This window comes from Balaenoptera borealis (genome assembly GCF_965194805.1).
Source record: "Balaenoptera borealis genome assembly, chromosome: 3".
NCBI lineage: Eukaryota > Metazoa > Chordata > Mammalia > Artiodactyla > Balaenopteridae > Balaenoptera > Balaenoptera borealis.
Window position 1 is genome coordinate 44,737,969 of NC_138866.1, and position 14,838 is coordinate 44,752,806.

The following is a 14,838-nucleotide window of genomic DNA, read 5'->3' on the forward strand; positions in this document are numbered from 1 at the left end:
AAAAAGCATCCTCTATCTTTACTGTTGTGACATAAAACTGCTTATTCCAACAACTAATCACTAGTCTCCTACATTTTAATAAGATAGGCAGATGTGCTTAGCCTGATAATATGCACAGATATTATCAGCCACTGCCATTCTACCCTCCAATACACAGGATTTACAGATTGGAGATTACTTCAGAAACTCAATATTTGTGCTGGTGGATCAATATAGCTACTACTATGGATATACCTGACCCACTTTGCTCTGATCAGCTTTCCACTGATCTTCCTTCAGCTGATAGGCCTTCAAAAGGATAGTATCTTTATTGCTAAATTTCAGTGGGCACCTAAAATTCTTATTTTTAGGTATAGCACAACACTTCAATTATGACTATAATATTTAATGTCATTTATCTACTTATCCATATCCATAGAGCACAAACTTCCACATTTATAAATGCTACCAGCAAACACACCAGGAAGACAAATATTTACTGAAAGAAAGGACAACTATATCACTCTCCCACAGGGACCCATGAAAACTTCAAGAAAACAAAAATTATGCTATTTTCTGCATTCAATTATTCTCAAAGCCCTTTTAACCCCTACTACTCTAGAACTGGTATTAAGCTATATTGATTGTATCAATGACCTAGGTAGAAGTCTGTCAGATACATTTAACTTACAGAAATTGAATTATACGTTCAATAAATCCTCTCCCCAGTAAAAGGAGGAACAGACAATTCTACTCGTCACTCTACTCAATGTACACAGGCTAAAAAGTGCAAGAGAAATGAGTCCACTCCTCTCTCTCAGTCAGCCTGAGCAACCCCATGCGTGTCTTCCTAGTATAAGCATCTCATGACACCAAGTGCCATTCTGGTGTCTAAAGAAACAGTGTGTGATTTTTTCCCACTATGGCTCAAGTGAAAGCAACTGGAGCATTACTTCGTCTCATGCTAAAGGAAAGGAAAATCATCTATTCCAATGCTGGAATAAAAACAGGCTCTATTAAACTTACTGAGAAATCCAAGTTATGGATAAGCGATGTTGAAGGTGATTTTAACTACCTATCAAAAATCTGATTTTTGCCTTACACGTGTAGACCCTAACCTCCATATATATAAGATGAAATTCTACTGTTTATGCCTGTCAATCAGCTAATTTCAATTTTCATATCTTCAAAAAGTCTTTAACTTCAAACTCAAGCCTATATTCAATTCTTTCATTAGTGTACACGTTTCTGTATAGGCAGAGCACTAAGACTACAAGTCCCATTAAGCCTCAAACTACATTTCTCAAAGCTATATACAACTTAAGGTCATTGAATTGAATACCTACATTATTTATGAAATGATAAAGGTAAGAATATATCACCTTCAACTGAGTAACTGCCTGCTCAGCATTCTTCTTTTGGACTTCCTCTTGCTGTAGCTTTCCTGTTTTCTCAGTCAGCTCATTCACCAACCTAGCATAATCCTGGCGCAGTTTATTTAGTTCAGCAGACTGCCTGAAAACAGTAACTGGATTAGGAACCTTCCATTACTACAAAACACATATAAAGAGTAAACAAAATATATTTTATATGAGTTATGCTGAGTTAGTAATTCCACTTATAGCTAGATGAAAATGAATGCTATAAGTGACTACTAATAATGAAGTTTGGTTGAGTGTAATCTTTGAATCATTCTGATGACAATAACACATATACTAAAATTACTATAAAATAATCAAGAAAAACGGATGACCACACACCACGAGCACGAATCAACAGTGTCACCCTCAAATCAGTGTTCTGAAAATCTATTAAAATCAACCAGTCAGAATATTTATTCTATGTAAGCATGCTACTAGTCTTCTCTTGGACTGTTTGTCAAAGTACAGCCCAGAGCCAACTAAATCACTATCACACGGAATGTGTCTTAACATGCAGATTCCAGGATTCCATCTCAGAGCCAATAAATCATAATCTTAAAAGGGTAAGACTCAAGAATATGATTTTTAGCTAACATGCCAGATGTTCTTCAGAATAATGAAGTTTGAGAACTACTGTTAAATGGAATGGAAGGTTTAAAACTTGTAAATTCAGTCTCATAAAGTTATAAACTGTTCCACTGGTGGCACTAGTGTTTATCATACAGTTTAGCTGAAGAGGTTCTTCAAAAGCAAGAGGATAGTTTTAGAAAATTAATTCATTTAAGAAACAAGTGTAAAAAACAAAAGTCTAACCAATTATTATCAAACACCATTTTGGTGACTGAAGAAAATACTCTACCATTCAATGAAAATACTCTGCCATTCTATTAAAAGTAAAGCATTTGCAAACATACTTGCTTTCTAGCTGGTTTGTAGTGTTGCTGACAGCATCTCTCAGTATGCCATTTTCCTGCTTCAAATGAGCTATCTCCGCCTCCATCTGCTCACGAACTTGCTGGAACTAAAATTATTTTACACACATAAGATTTAGAAAACAATGATTGCCAAAGCTAACTTCGAAGAAAATTTATTATGATGAGAATGTAAAAAGCATCAATAGAATGAAGTCTGGATATCCTTTTCAAATAAACATAAATAAATTTAAAGGATAAATTTTGATAGTGACGAATACAAAGTAAACATGAGCTGCCACAGCATTCAAGAATGCAAGTAGATGCCAGCTGCTATCATAGGCAAAATAAATACACTGAGATGCTGTTTTAGAACTCTTTCCTACACAATAGACTCACATAGAATTAATAAGTCAATTTTGTGTTAGCAATATTTTAATGAAAGATTTTAGTAATCAAAAGTTTAAAAACTGAAAACATGTTCAAAACATTTACATTAAGTTACAAATTGAGCCATAGCCAAATAGATGGCAAATACACTACACAAAAATCTACTTGCTAAAATATCTGGCTTCTTGTTTTTTATTTCAGAATTACAGAATCAAAAGACAAAGAACACTGAATCTTATATCCCCACATCCTCAATTTAGTATGTGAAATAATCTTAATAATTTTTAGTAAACCTATTCAATTAAGAGAAAATAAAGTCTATGTTTCTACTTTTCAGAGAACTTATCATATGTAATCTATATCCGGACCTCTATAAGCAATCAAGTTGAAAAAAAGAATCACTTCAACACCCTTAACCTTCAATAAAAGATGTTGCTACATGTATTCCACTAATTTTCAAATGAATAGTAAGTCAGAATTAAGAAGAAAAAAGATCACACAAGGCCAGGAAAATCAGTTCTTCAATAACCTGGTTAATGGGAAAGAATATTTCAAATGGCTGGGGCCTGGGAAGATGGAGGACTGAGCCAAATTAGAGCATCAAAGTAGTGGATGCAGTAAGAACCTGAGAAGAGATTCATTCACTTCTTTATCGCTATTAGTGGTATTTCCACAGAAAAAACTGGAACTTCAATAGCAGTAAATTTTTCAGCAGACTACCAATGTGATCAAAGTAATATTTTACAAATAAAAATCTGGTACTAATTACACATATTAGAAAGGAAATGAGAGACCTATTAAGGTGCTATAATTATGCTAGTATGAAATAATAAACTAGGGTCATATCTAAAAACTGAAGGCAAGAATAACTAGAAATAAAGCATCTTTAAGATTTCAGAACAAACTGTAGATTGGGCAAGGGAGTGAGAAGTCAAAGATTCAAGCATAAGTATAATAATGCCTCAAAACATTAGAAAATAAAAACAACCTGACCAAAAGCAAGAGTTTGATTTTAGACATACGTTAATTTTGAGGTGACGACAAACACTTTCAAATTGAAGCATCAACCAGCAATGTAAACAATTTCAAAAAGAAATCACTGGTCCACAAAGTTCAATTAGAGGGAGTGTTATAAGCCCACTTGACAAGCAGACTGAAACCATGTTCGTCAAAACAACAAAAATCACTGGTCCAGACCTAACCGAAATCATGACAATGGATAACACTGTAAAAATAGGCAGTAAGCACTGAACCTTCTAAAATGTTGAAAGAAAACAGGTGAAAATAAGGACCAGAGACAGAAGGTCACTTAGGCCAAAACCATTATCATTTTTCCTCTCTTCTCCACTCCATCATCAAGCCCTATCTACTATCTCTTTTTTATCAAACTCATCCCCTCATTATCAATGTCTGACTTAAGGTTCTTATTCTCTGACTTGGATTCCTGCAAAAGCCTTTCAACTATCCCTGCTCCACTCTCCACACTGCTGCCACTCTCCATACTATGCCAGAGTAATAATTTAAAATACTAATATAATCACACTGTTGGGTTGCTTAAACTCCTTCACTTGGCTCCCCAGTCTTCGGGGATATAAGGCCCTTTAAGACAAGACCTCTATTTATTTCTCTAGGTCTCTTCATTCCAGTCCTGATTCCCAAATACCACAACTCTTACCGTATTTCTCACAAACCGGTATCACTAGATGACCTATACTGAAAACACCTGCAGTGCACTCATTAAAAAGCGTGATCCTGGGCCCCAAAAGAGACCTACCGAACCATCATCTCGTGGGATAGGAAGGAATTACACCAAGTAATAAGTCTTATACCCAGCGCCCATTCCTTCACTCGCTTTCCTGACAATGCCTAATTGTTTCGAAAGATTCAACACGGTCTGCTTCTCCTTTCTAAAAAGTCTTCCCTATCAACCCTTCTCTTCCCCACCTCTCATCTGCACTGTTCCAAAGCACCTGATGCTTACCTCTACTGCAATGGCGTATTTACTTGTCAGCTTCCAGCCTCCCCAAAAGTTGCTTACTTAAGGACAGGGAGCCAGTTTAATTAGCCATTTGTACCAAAGCCCAACCCAGGGCACTTAAAAGCTTGCTAATTAAATGAATACAAATATTTAATTTTGTATTCAAAGAATGAAAATATACCTTCATCTGCATCTGTTGAGTCTCTTGATAACTGACATGCATTTTGTTTTGAAACACATTATGCTCCTTTTCTAATGTTCCAATCCGATCTTTCATCCTTGCTATAACCACATTGCTTCTTTCTTTCTCTGCCATCATTTCCTAGAAGAGTAAATCAGAAAAAAAAATATGAAAAACTTGTTATTTAAAAAAATAAGAACAAGACTTTACTAAGAAGAAAACAACATCAGCAAAAATGACATCAGTAAAACAATCATGAATTCTTTTTTTTTTTTAAATAAATTTATTTATTTTTGGCTGTGTTGAGTCTTCTTTGCTGTGCGCGGGCTTCCTCTAGTTGTGCCGAGCAGGGGCTACTCTTCGTTGCAGTGCACGGGCTTCTCACTGCGGTGGCTTCTCTTGTTGCGGAGCACGGGCTCTAGGCAAGCAGGCTTCAGTAGTTGTGGTACACAGGCTCAGTAGTTGTGGCTCGTGGGCTCTAGAGCACAGGCTCAGTAGTTGTGGTGCAGAGACTTAGTTCCTCCACAGCATGTGGGATCTTCTCAGACCAGGGCTTGAACCCGCATCCCCTGCATTGGCAGGCGGATTCTTAACCACTGTGCCACCAGGGAAGCCCAATCTTGAATTCTGAAATAAGTACTTGTTTAAAAAGCAAGGTCAAAGGTTTTAAAAAAAAAAAAAAAATTTGTCTTCTGCATCTTACCTGGTCTTTACACCAATTCCCTTCATAAACACTTAGCTGCTCTGTTTACTCGTATTTCAAATGCACTTTCTGGTTTAAGAGTTAAAGACTTGAACATGGAATAAAATCCTACATTATAACTTGATTATAAGAAAGAACATTTTTAAAGCAAAACAAGGTAATTCTTCATTATTTCCAGGTACTAGCTCTCTTTTAGGGTACAGAATAGGCCCCCAGAAAAAAAATAGCCGAGAAAAAAAGTCTCCTTCCTAAGGTAAGAGATAAGGATAAGATATGTTTATAGCAGAATAGGGAAAGTAAAACTCAGAAAGTTTTATTATCTTCCCAAGTCAAACATTAAAAGGGTGATTTCATTTTGAGTTGCAAGTACTGTAAACTCCTAGGATAAATATTAACTATTAAAGTGCAAGAAAGCCAAGCAACTTTAAAGTTATCTGCAGGTATGATCAGTCCATTTTCCCTACTCTAAGAAACTGTTTGACAAACTTTAAGATTTTCATTTAACTAACGGTTTGCCCGTAAGAGTTCATTTACATTTGCAAATTGTTTTACTGATGTACATAATACATTTAGGAAAAAAGTATACACATCTTAAGTATACAGCTCAATGAGTTACACAAAAGTAGTTTCTTTTTTTAATTTTTAAAATAATCAGAAAACTATAGCTACAGAAAACTACAGTAAAGTTTCTAATCTTAAGGAAACACTTATTTTAGCAACAACTTTGATTAATCTTAATCAAATGCAGCCAAAAATAAAATAAATTTATTTAAAAAAAAATCAATCTGACCAAGTTTTCCACTGACTTTTTTTTATTTACCTCAAATTCACAGAAAAGACTTTATATTCAAATGAGGCCATTCTCATAATGTCATCAAGTAGCTACATGAACAACAGTGAAATAAACCTCATTTACTCTACTGTATTTAACGCCTAAAAGGAGAAACAAGCACTTCAGGAAAAATGAGACCACATTTACTACAGAATTTCAATTATGTTCTCAGTCTACATGATTTTTTTAAATATAACTGACATAGAATATTATATTAGTTTCAAGTATACAATATAATGATTCAATACTCGCATTTATTGCTAAATCATCACCACAGTAAGTCTATTAGCATCATCACCACACACAGTTACAAACTTTTTTTCTCGTTATGAGAACTTTTAAGATTTACTCTCGTAGCAACTTTCAAATATACAACACAGTATTAATAGTCACCATGCTGTACATTACATCCCCTGGACCTATTTATTTTATAACTGGAAGTTTGTACTTTTACATTTGTTTAAAGGCCTTTTTTTTTAAACCTCTCGAAGTAAAAGGGATTTAAAGAACTTCACTGATTAAAAATTATATCACAAAAACCTTCATGAATAAACTACCTATGTAAGAGTTTCACACTTGTCCCATGAATTGGATTTAAACAAGATCACACCGAGTTTTGTGCTTCTATAGAATAATTCTAGGTCAGAACCAATTGAAACATGCTCCCAATGTCCACAGGCTTCCATTATTCAGAAATTAGTATAAGTACTGCTATTTTAAATTCACAATTCAACTGTAGGCTATAATAACATGGAAGAGTGAGACCCCATCACCACCACCTAAATTCTAAAAGAAAATTACTTTCACGTGGTATAAATCTACTGTACAAATAAATCAGGAATTATGGACAATTTCTAAAACCCTTCATTGCATCCGATTTAGAAGGTATAACCTTAAATACAAGAATGTCTTCACCTGGGTTAACTGCTTACACCGATCCTTCACAGCAGCAGCATCTTCCTTCAGAGCAGTAAGTAACTTGTCTTTTTCTTGCAGCTGATGTACAAGTGCAGTCAACTCTCCTTTATTTGACTACAATTGAGAAATCAATACAGAATTAGTTAATAGTAAACACCGGCTAATGAAAATTATGAAAATGAACTATCTGATACCAAGTGTTCTTAGGCCAATGCAGAGTTCACTATTACATATAAAGTAGAATAACTGCCAAACACTGGTCAGTGAAATATCATTCAGAAAAATCACTATCATTACATATTCTGATGCATAAAATAGGACACATATCAATCAAGAAACAGATTTTTACAAAGAATTATGACTTCCATTTTTAAACACAAATTCAAGATAGTAATCTCTCCCTGCTCCTCCTAAAAGATCAAAAGAGGGGTATGAAATGAAATGCAAACTGAGCCAAAATAAAACAAACATCTATAACGTCAAAGCATAATATCAGGAAAGACTTCCGAAAGCAGTGGAGATCAAACAGATGCTCAACAACCTTGTCAAAATATACCCAAGACTACAGAGGTGCCATGGGTACATAGTTCTCTGAAGTTAAGAGGAATATACTGAAAGGTAAAACCAACAATCCCCCATATGACATCAGGAACAAGCACAAATATAGAAGGTAGGAATTTTCTTGGTAGGAGGTCTTAAGAAGCAGAAGTAGGAAAGAAGAAGAAATCATACAGGTAAACTTTATTCAAAGAGAGCAGCTAATCAGTGAGGCAGAGTTAAGAGAGATCTTCTACAGTGAGACCCTCTGTAGTGAACTCTTATCTGAGGAAAAAGGAAAGGCTAAAAGAACTCATTTTCACACACAGCCCAAGGAGAACAGTTGGCCTTAGCCATTCGTTATCAATCTCCAGCCACAGAGATGATCCAAGAGAAACACCCCTCACTGGAAGAGGAGTATTAATGAAAAAGAAATAAAACAAGGTCTATGTAAGATATGAGAAAAAAGTAAGGAAAGCAATAAGAAAAACCAAATGCCAAGTGTAGAAAAATCATGATAAAAAGATTGTCAAGAATGGACAAAAACTGTGATTAAAAAAAATATATCACCATGACTTTCCAAAGTCTAACATAGCAACGATTTCTAGAAAAACAAGAGCAAAGAACAGAGCTCACAAGAAATAATTCAGAGGAAAGATAAGACCACAGAAAGAGATGAAATATGAGCTGGCAAAGCCCAAAGCAGAAGTAAAAGTAACACCATCTCAGAAATACAATCCAATTAGAAGTAGCAAACAGAAAAAGACATGTTGCTGAAAACAAAGGAGAAGACATAGAGTTCAGGGTGGAGAGAAGTAAATAAGAGGAAATAAACCAAAGCTTTATTTTTTATTTTAGGACAAAAATACAAAAGATAAAGACAATAGGCAAGGAAGATCCAACTTATGCTTAATTGATACCCATTATTTCAATTCTTTTAAGGGACACTGAATCTCATGATTGAAAAGACATGCTTTGCCCAAGGGAATACTGATAGAATACTGATAGAAGAGTCAATGCAAGCCACATTACAGCAAAATTCCCGTGACTTCAAAGAAGCTGAATCCCTTGGTGTTTGTACAGTAGGGTGGACACTGGAAAGTCCAATAAATAATAAAAACTTGGTTGATTACCCAAAGGATGTTTTCATTGTGAGAGTGTATTTTGACAAAAATACATGAAAAGAATGCAAATTCAGGGGACTTCCCTGGTGGCCCAGTGGTTAAGACTCTGGGCTCCCATTGCAGGGGGCACGGGTTTGATCCCTGGTTGGGGAACTAAGATCCCACATGCCACGTGGCAGAGCCTTTAAAAAAAAAAAAAAAGAATGCAAAACTCAGGCTGGTCTCAGACTTCTATCCAGCGATAGGAATGTAGAGAATGGTAAAGCAAGCATGACAAATTCTCAGGGAAATAAAGTGCAACCCAGAAATATTATACCCCACCAGATTATCATTCAAGTACAAAGACAATAAAGCAGCATTTTAACTTGCCAGAATTCGGGAAATACAGGTTCCATAAGCCCTTCTTGAAAAAATTCCAGAAAAAAAAAAACCAATTTCAGCCAACCAAGAGATGAATACAGAAGCTTATGGCAAAAGAACTGGTATCAAGCTTTGAACCCAGCATTAAGTTACAGAATTAAGACTGAAACAAACATAAAAATTATAGTCACAAAACAAACATTAAATATTATAAGTATCTGATAAACAAATGCTATAATTAACAAAAGTAGAGAGGGAAGGAAGAGAGAAGGTAGGAAAAATTTTAAATAGACTTCCTCCTGTTATACAACATGGGGCCGAAATAGTTAGTAACTTAGAGTTGGAAAAAAACCACATAACTGAGGCAAGTATATTTAAAAGCCAACAAGAAGAAATTAATAATCAACTAAAACTATCAAATACATTTTTTTTGCCTTTTCTATTTTTTTTTAATTGGGATGTAGTTGATTTACACTGTTGTATTAGTTTTTGCTGTACAGTGAAGTAAATCAACTATATGTATACATATATCCCCTCCCTCTTGGACCTCCCTCCCAGCCCCCACCATCCCACACATCTAGGTCACCACAGAGCACCGAGCTGAGCTCCGTGTGCTATACAGCAGGTTCCCACTAGCTATCTATTTTACACATGGTAGAGTACCTATGTCAATCCTGATCTCCCAATTCATCCCACCCACACCTTCCCCCACTGTGTCCACACGTCCGTTTTCTACATGTGCATCTCTATTCCTGCCCTGCAAACTGGTTCATCCGTACCATTTTTCTAGATTCCACAATATGTGTTAATATACAATTCAAATACATTTTAAATGTTTTCTTACTAGTAATCACATTGAGTTAACATTTTTGAGCAATTATTTTATGCTAGGAACTCTAAGATAATACCTTATTATCATTCCCATTTTAGAGATGGGGAAACTGAGACACTGAGGTTAAGTAACTTATCTAAAGCCACAAAGCTCAAAGTGGCAGAGTCCAGATTTGAATCCAGGAAATCTGACCCTAGAGCCCAGGATCTTAACCTATACTTTAAATATAAAACAGAAGTGTCTTATAGCTTAAACACAAAGGCGTGTGTACATACACATAGAACATCTCTCCAACTCTGCAAAAGCCCTCTAGCTTTTACTCTGTTTTCCCCTTCCCATCTAAGCTTATTCAAAGTGGATACTGTCACCTTTCCTATTCATTCATCACTTATTTACAGTCTAGTACTCCAATGAAACTGCTTTCACTAAGGATATCAAATCCATTTTTTCAATCCTTATTCTCCTTGATTGCTCTAAAGCATGTCATTGCTGATTTTTCCCGCCACCCCTGAACTCTCTACCCTCCCTAAGCATCTGTGATTCCACTGTCTCCTGCTGTTTCTCGTCTCAGTATACTTTGTGGTGGCTTTCCCTGACCTTTAAATGTTGGTGCTTCTCAAGGTTCATTCCTGAACTTTCTTACCACTCTCCACATCCTCTCTGGACTAACATATATCCACTATATGTATCAGTGATAGCTGATTACTTTCCGAAACTACTCCCATTGCAATATATTTTCAACTCCAGAGAAATATATATTCAACTGTGAAATAATTATATCCACTTAAATGCTCCAAAGGATGCCTAAAACAACTTCCTAAATATTTTCATAATCCTCTACTCTCTCTTCCTTTGCAAAGTGCTCATGAATACCATTGTCACCACAATCTATCAGTTACTCCAGAGCAAAAACAAGCATTCATTCTAGACTCTTCTTTAGCCACCATATCTAATTGGTCAGCAAGTCCTCTAACTCCTCTATCTCTATCCTACATCTATGCTTGTATTCCTGCATTTATCTTCCCCCTTTCTCTGAAGTGGTCTTTATTAGGTGTGGGGATTCATCTACATCCTGGACCTTGAAATCTATTAAAAGGTCTGACCAAGGATCAATTTCCATGACAGGAAAAGGGAGAAATTAAACTTACCTAGTCTTTCCCTGACACGAGTGGATCTACAAGGGCACTGAGTCCCTGAAGATAAGAATAGAACCACACCATAAGAAACAAAGAACAAGATTTTAATTGAAAGCCAAAGGTTCCAAGGAAAAGGGAAAAATGTAAAGTTTCAAAATATTTACTCTATTTCAAAATGTTATCTTTAACAGTTCCCAACTTCCTCCTTGGCCTGCCTAATATAGCTATCAAGGGGAGTCTGATTTACCACCCAGCCTCTAGAGTTCAAGGCTGTCTCAAGCAATAAAATGACTACTCTTGCATCCATAAACCACCACCAACATCCTTAGTCAGAAGAGAAACACCTGAAGCAATTAATTTTAAAAAGCAGTAATTTCAGGGCTTCCCTGGTGGCACAGTGGTTGAGAGTCTGCCTGCCAATACAGGGGACACAGGTTCGAGCCCTGGTCTGGGAAGATCCCGCGTGCTGCGGAGCAACTCGGCCCGTGAGCCACGATTACTGAGCCTGCACGTCTGGAGCCTGTGCTCCGCAACAAGAGAGGCCGCGATGGTAAGAGGCCCGCGCACCGCGATGAAGAGTGGCCCCCGCTTGCCACAACTAGAGAAAGCCCTCGCACAGAAACGAAGACCCAACACAGCCATACATACATACATACATAAAAAAAAAGAATGTAAGCAGACAAGAATAGCATTTAAAAAAAAAAAAAAAAAAAAGCAGTAATTTCAAACAGGTAGTACCTAAGTTCAGCTGGAGGCTTTTCCCTGCAAGAAGATTTTCCCAATCCTCACAAATAACCAGGAACCCTTTTAAGATATACACTTACCCAATTAAAGTAAATCAAAAGATAAATTCTTCAATCAAGAACTTCAAGAACATTCCTTGCAAGAGAATAATCTAACTTTGTATCCAAAGTCACACAGTTATCGCACTTACTCTGATGATCCTCGAACACATTGTTTACTCTGAGCCACTGCTGGCACCACACGGAGACTGTCCAATAAGCATACACATTGTAAAATGCTGCAGATTTGTAAAACACGTTGTCAACAGATATTTGGAAGTATGGACAGACATATGCTATGATAAATGCTATATGACAAAAAAAATTCAGATGGTTATGAGAAAGAGAGAAGAGAATAATTTAGACTAGGAATTCAGATTAGCCTTATATGAGGAAATGATATTTAAATAGAAACCTGATGGAGGAAATAACCAAGGAAAGAAGTTAGGGGGCTTGGGGGTTTTAGGACAGTCTAGACAGAAGAGAACATTTGGTTTGCTTTAATGAGGGGATGAGGAAAATGCCATGAGATCAAGCTTTAGAGAGAGACAGACATAGGCCTTCAAAGGAATCTGGGTTTTGTTTTAAGTGCAAAGAGAAAGGCACCAAAGGGTTTTTAAAGCAGTGAGTAATATAACCTGATTTACCTCTTAAAGGCTGCCTTGCAGTTGTGTAGAAAAAAATAGATTAGAAGGCTACGAGGGAATGCAGAAACATCAACTAGGAGAATACTGAAGGTAATCAAATGAGAAGTGATGGTTTGGACTAGGATGGTCTTTAAGAATAAATGGGAGAGGATTCAAGATGGTGGAGTAGTAGGAGGACGTGGAGTTCACCTTTTTCCACGGATGCATCAGGAATACATCTATAGATGCAACAATTCTCACAGAACACCAGCTGAAGACTAGCAGAAGACCTTGGACACCAGACAGGACTATAAAGATCCCTGCATAACTGGGTAGGATGGCAAAAAGAAGGGAGAAGGAGGAGGAGAGGAAGCCAGATGGGACCTGCACCCCAGGGTGGGGGAGCTGAAGCAAAGAAGAGATTCCCAAATTCGGGGAAACCTCCTCTCCAACAGAGAAATCAACTGGGACAGAAGAAAAGCATTTGAGGCTGTTGGAAGAGGGTGAAGTGGCCAATCGGTGGCAGATGGGACAGAGTGAGAAATACACAGACGGTCCGTACCGCAGCCCTACATGCCCTGGACTGGGACATGTGTTCACAGGTGTGCAAGGGGGCTGGGAGCTGGAGCACGGGGATTGGAGAACAGGCCTGGAGCGAGAATTGCTGTTGGCTGTGGGGAGACAGACTGCGGGGACGGGAGGGAGGAAATCCGCAGCAGGGAATACCTACAGAGGAAGACAGGACTGCCATGGGAGCAGGGCGCTACTGCTGAGTCACACGCAGGGGAACAAACCACTCTTGCAGCCTCTCTCCCCCCTCACGCCAGCACCTGCCGACTAGCAATATAAAAAAGCCCCCTCACGGATGGCCCTAGCACGCCTGCTGCTGGGCGCCAGAAAAAGCCCAGCCAGGGCTGGCCCTGATGCACCATACACTGGGTGCCAGAAAAGGCCCTCACTAGGGCCATATCCCTTGTGCCCGTGGCTGCTGGCTTCCCTGTGCATTTGGCGCCGCCAGGGCTCCCGTGATCCAAGCAGTCATACCACCTCCGTGCCCTGTCCTCACTGGGGCAGACCCAAGAGCTCCAAGGCAGCCTCAGGACCAGACTCTGTGGGTGGACCACACACAGAGGTGGGGATAAAACCGAAGCTGAACCCCAGGGATGGGGCAACTAAGGAAGATCAAAAACCTTTCCATCAGCTGTACAAGCTGCAGATTAAATCCCCGCGATCAGCTAGGTAGACCCTGCGTCTATGGAATATCTGAGTAGACAATGAGTGTTCCCACAAATGAAAATGGTCTCGTTCTGGCAGCTGTGGACGTTGGGGACAAGCACACGCAGGAACTGGGCCAGATCAGAGTCTGAGTGGTCTTCACAGGGCCCACAACAGGTCCAGAGACCAGCCCAGAGGCAGAGGAGAGCCTCTTGGGGAGGCAGAGGTGGGCTATGGCTCACGGCGTGAGCAAAGACACTTTCAGCTGAGACCCCAGGGAAACATAATTATTACTATTAATTTTATTATGTTTTGATTCATTCTGTTGTTGGTTCTGGCTTTTTTCTCGTTGGGTTTCTTTTCTTTTTTTTTTTGTTTGTTGTTTTACGTTTTGTTTCTTTATTTAGTCTTTTGAGATATCCATGTTCTATAACATATTTTTTATTTTTATTTTATTTTTTTATATATTTCTATTTTTACTTTGCTTTTCTGTTGTTCTGTGTTCTTTTCCCGTATTTTTTTCTTCTTCTTTTTCTTTAATATTTTTTTTAATATTTCCATTTCTACTTTACTTTTCTGTTCTCCTGTGTTTTTTCCCTTTCTATTTTATTATTTTTTTAAATTCATTTTTATCAGTTTGTTCTGTATCCTTACTTTATTCTTCAGTTGGCATGCTGCTTTGCTTTTGTTATTAGGTTTTCTGTTTTTGTTAGTTTTGATTCTAATTGTTTGATTTCGTTTTTGAGTTCTTCTGTTTGTCTGGTTGTTCCCTTGTTTTTGTTTCATATGATTCTGTTTTGTTTCTTTTGCATGTGTGTATGTTTCCTTGTTTCTGTTTTTGTTTGTTTGATTTTACTTTTTACCATTTTTCTAGGGCTTTATTACTCTTTTCTTTTTTGTGTTTTTTTTAATC

General features: G+C 37.5%; 1 protein-coding gene across 11 annotated transcripts in view; it reads right to left on the reverse strand.

Moving 5' to 3' along the window:
* KTN1 (kinectin 1) overlaps window positions 1-14,838 on the reverse strand; it is a 117,615-nt gene that overhangs the window by 51,611 nt on the left and 51,166 nt on the right. For all 11 annotated transcript variants that reach the window (XM_082386449.1, XM_082386448.1, XM_082386456.1 and 8 more), the window contains exons 6-9: window positions 7,311-7,427; window positions 4,861-5,001; window positions 2,315-2,421; window positions 1,362-1,494 (exon numbers count right to left, since the gene is read on the reverse strand). In XM_082386449.1, coding sequence (XP_082242575.1) covers window positions 1,362-1,494; window positions 2,315-2,421; window positions 4,861-5,001; window positions 7,311-7,427 — 498 coding nt within the window. The remainder of the gene's footprint in view (window positions 1-1,361; window positions 1,495-2,314; window positions 2,422-4,860; window positions 5,002-7,310; window positions 7,428-14,838) is intronic.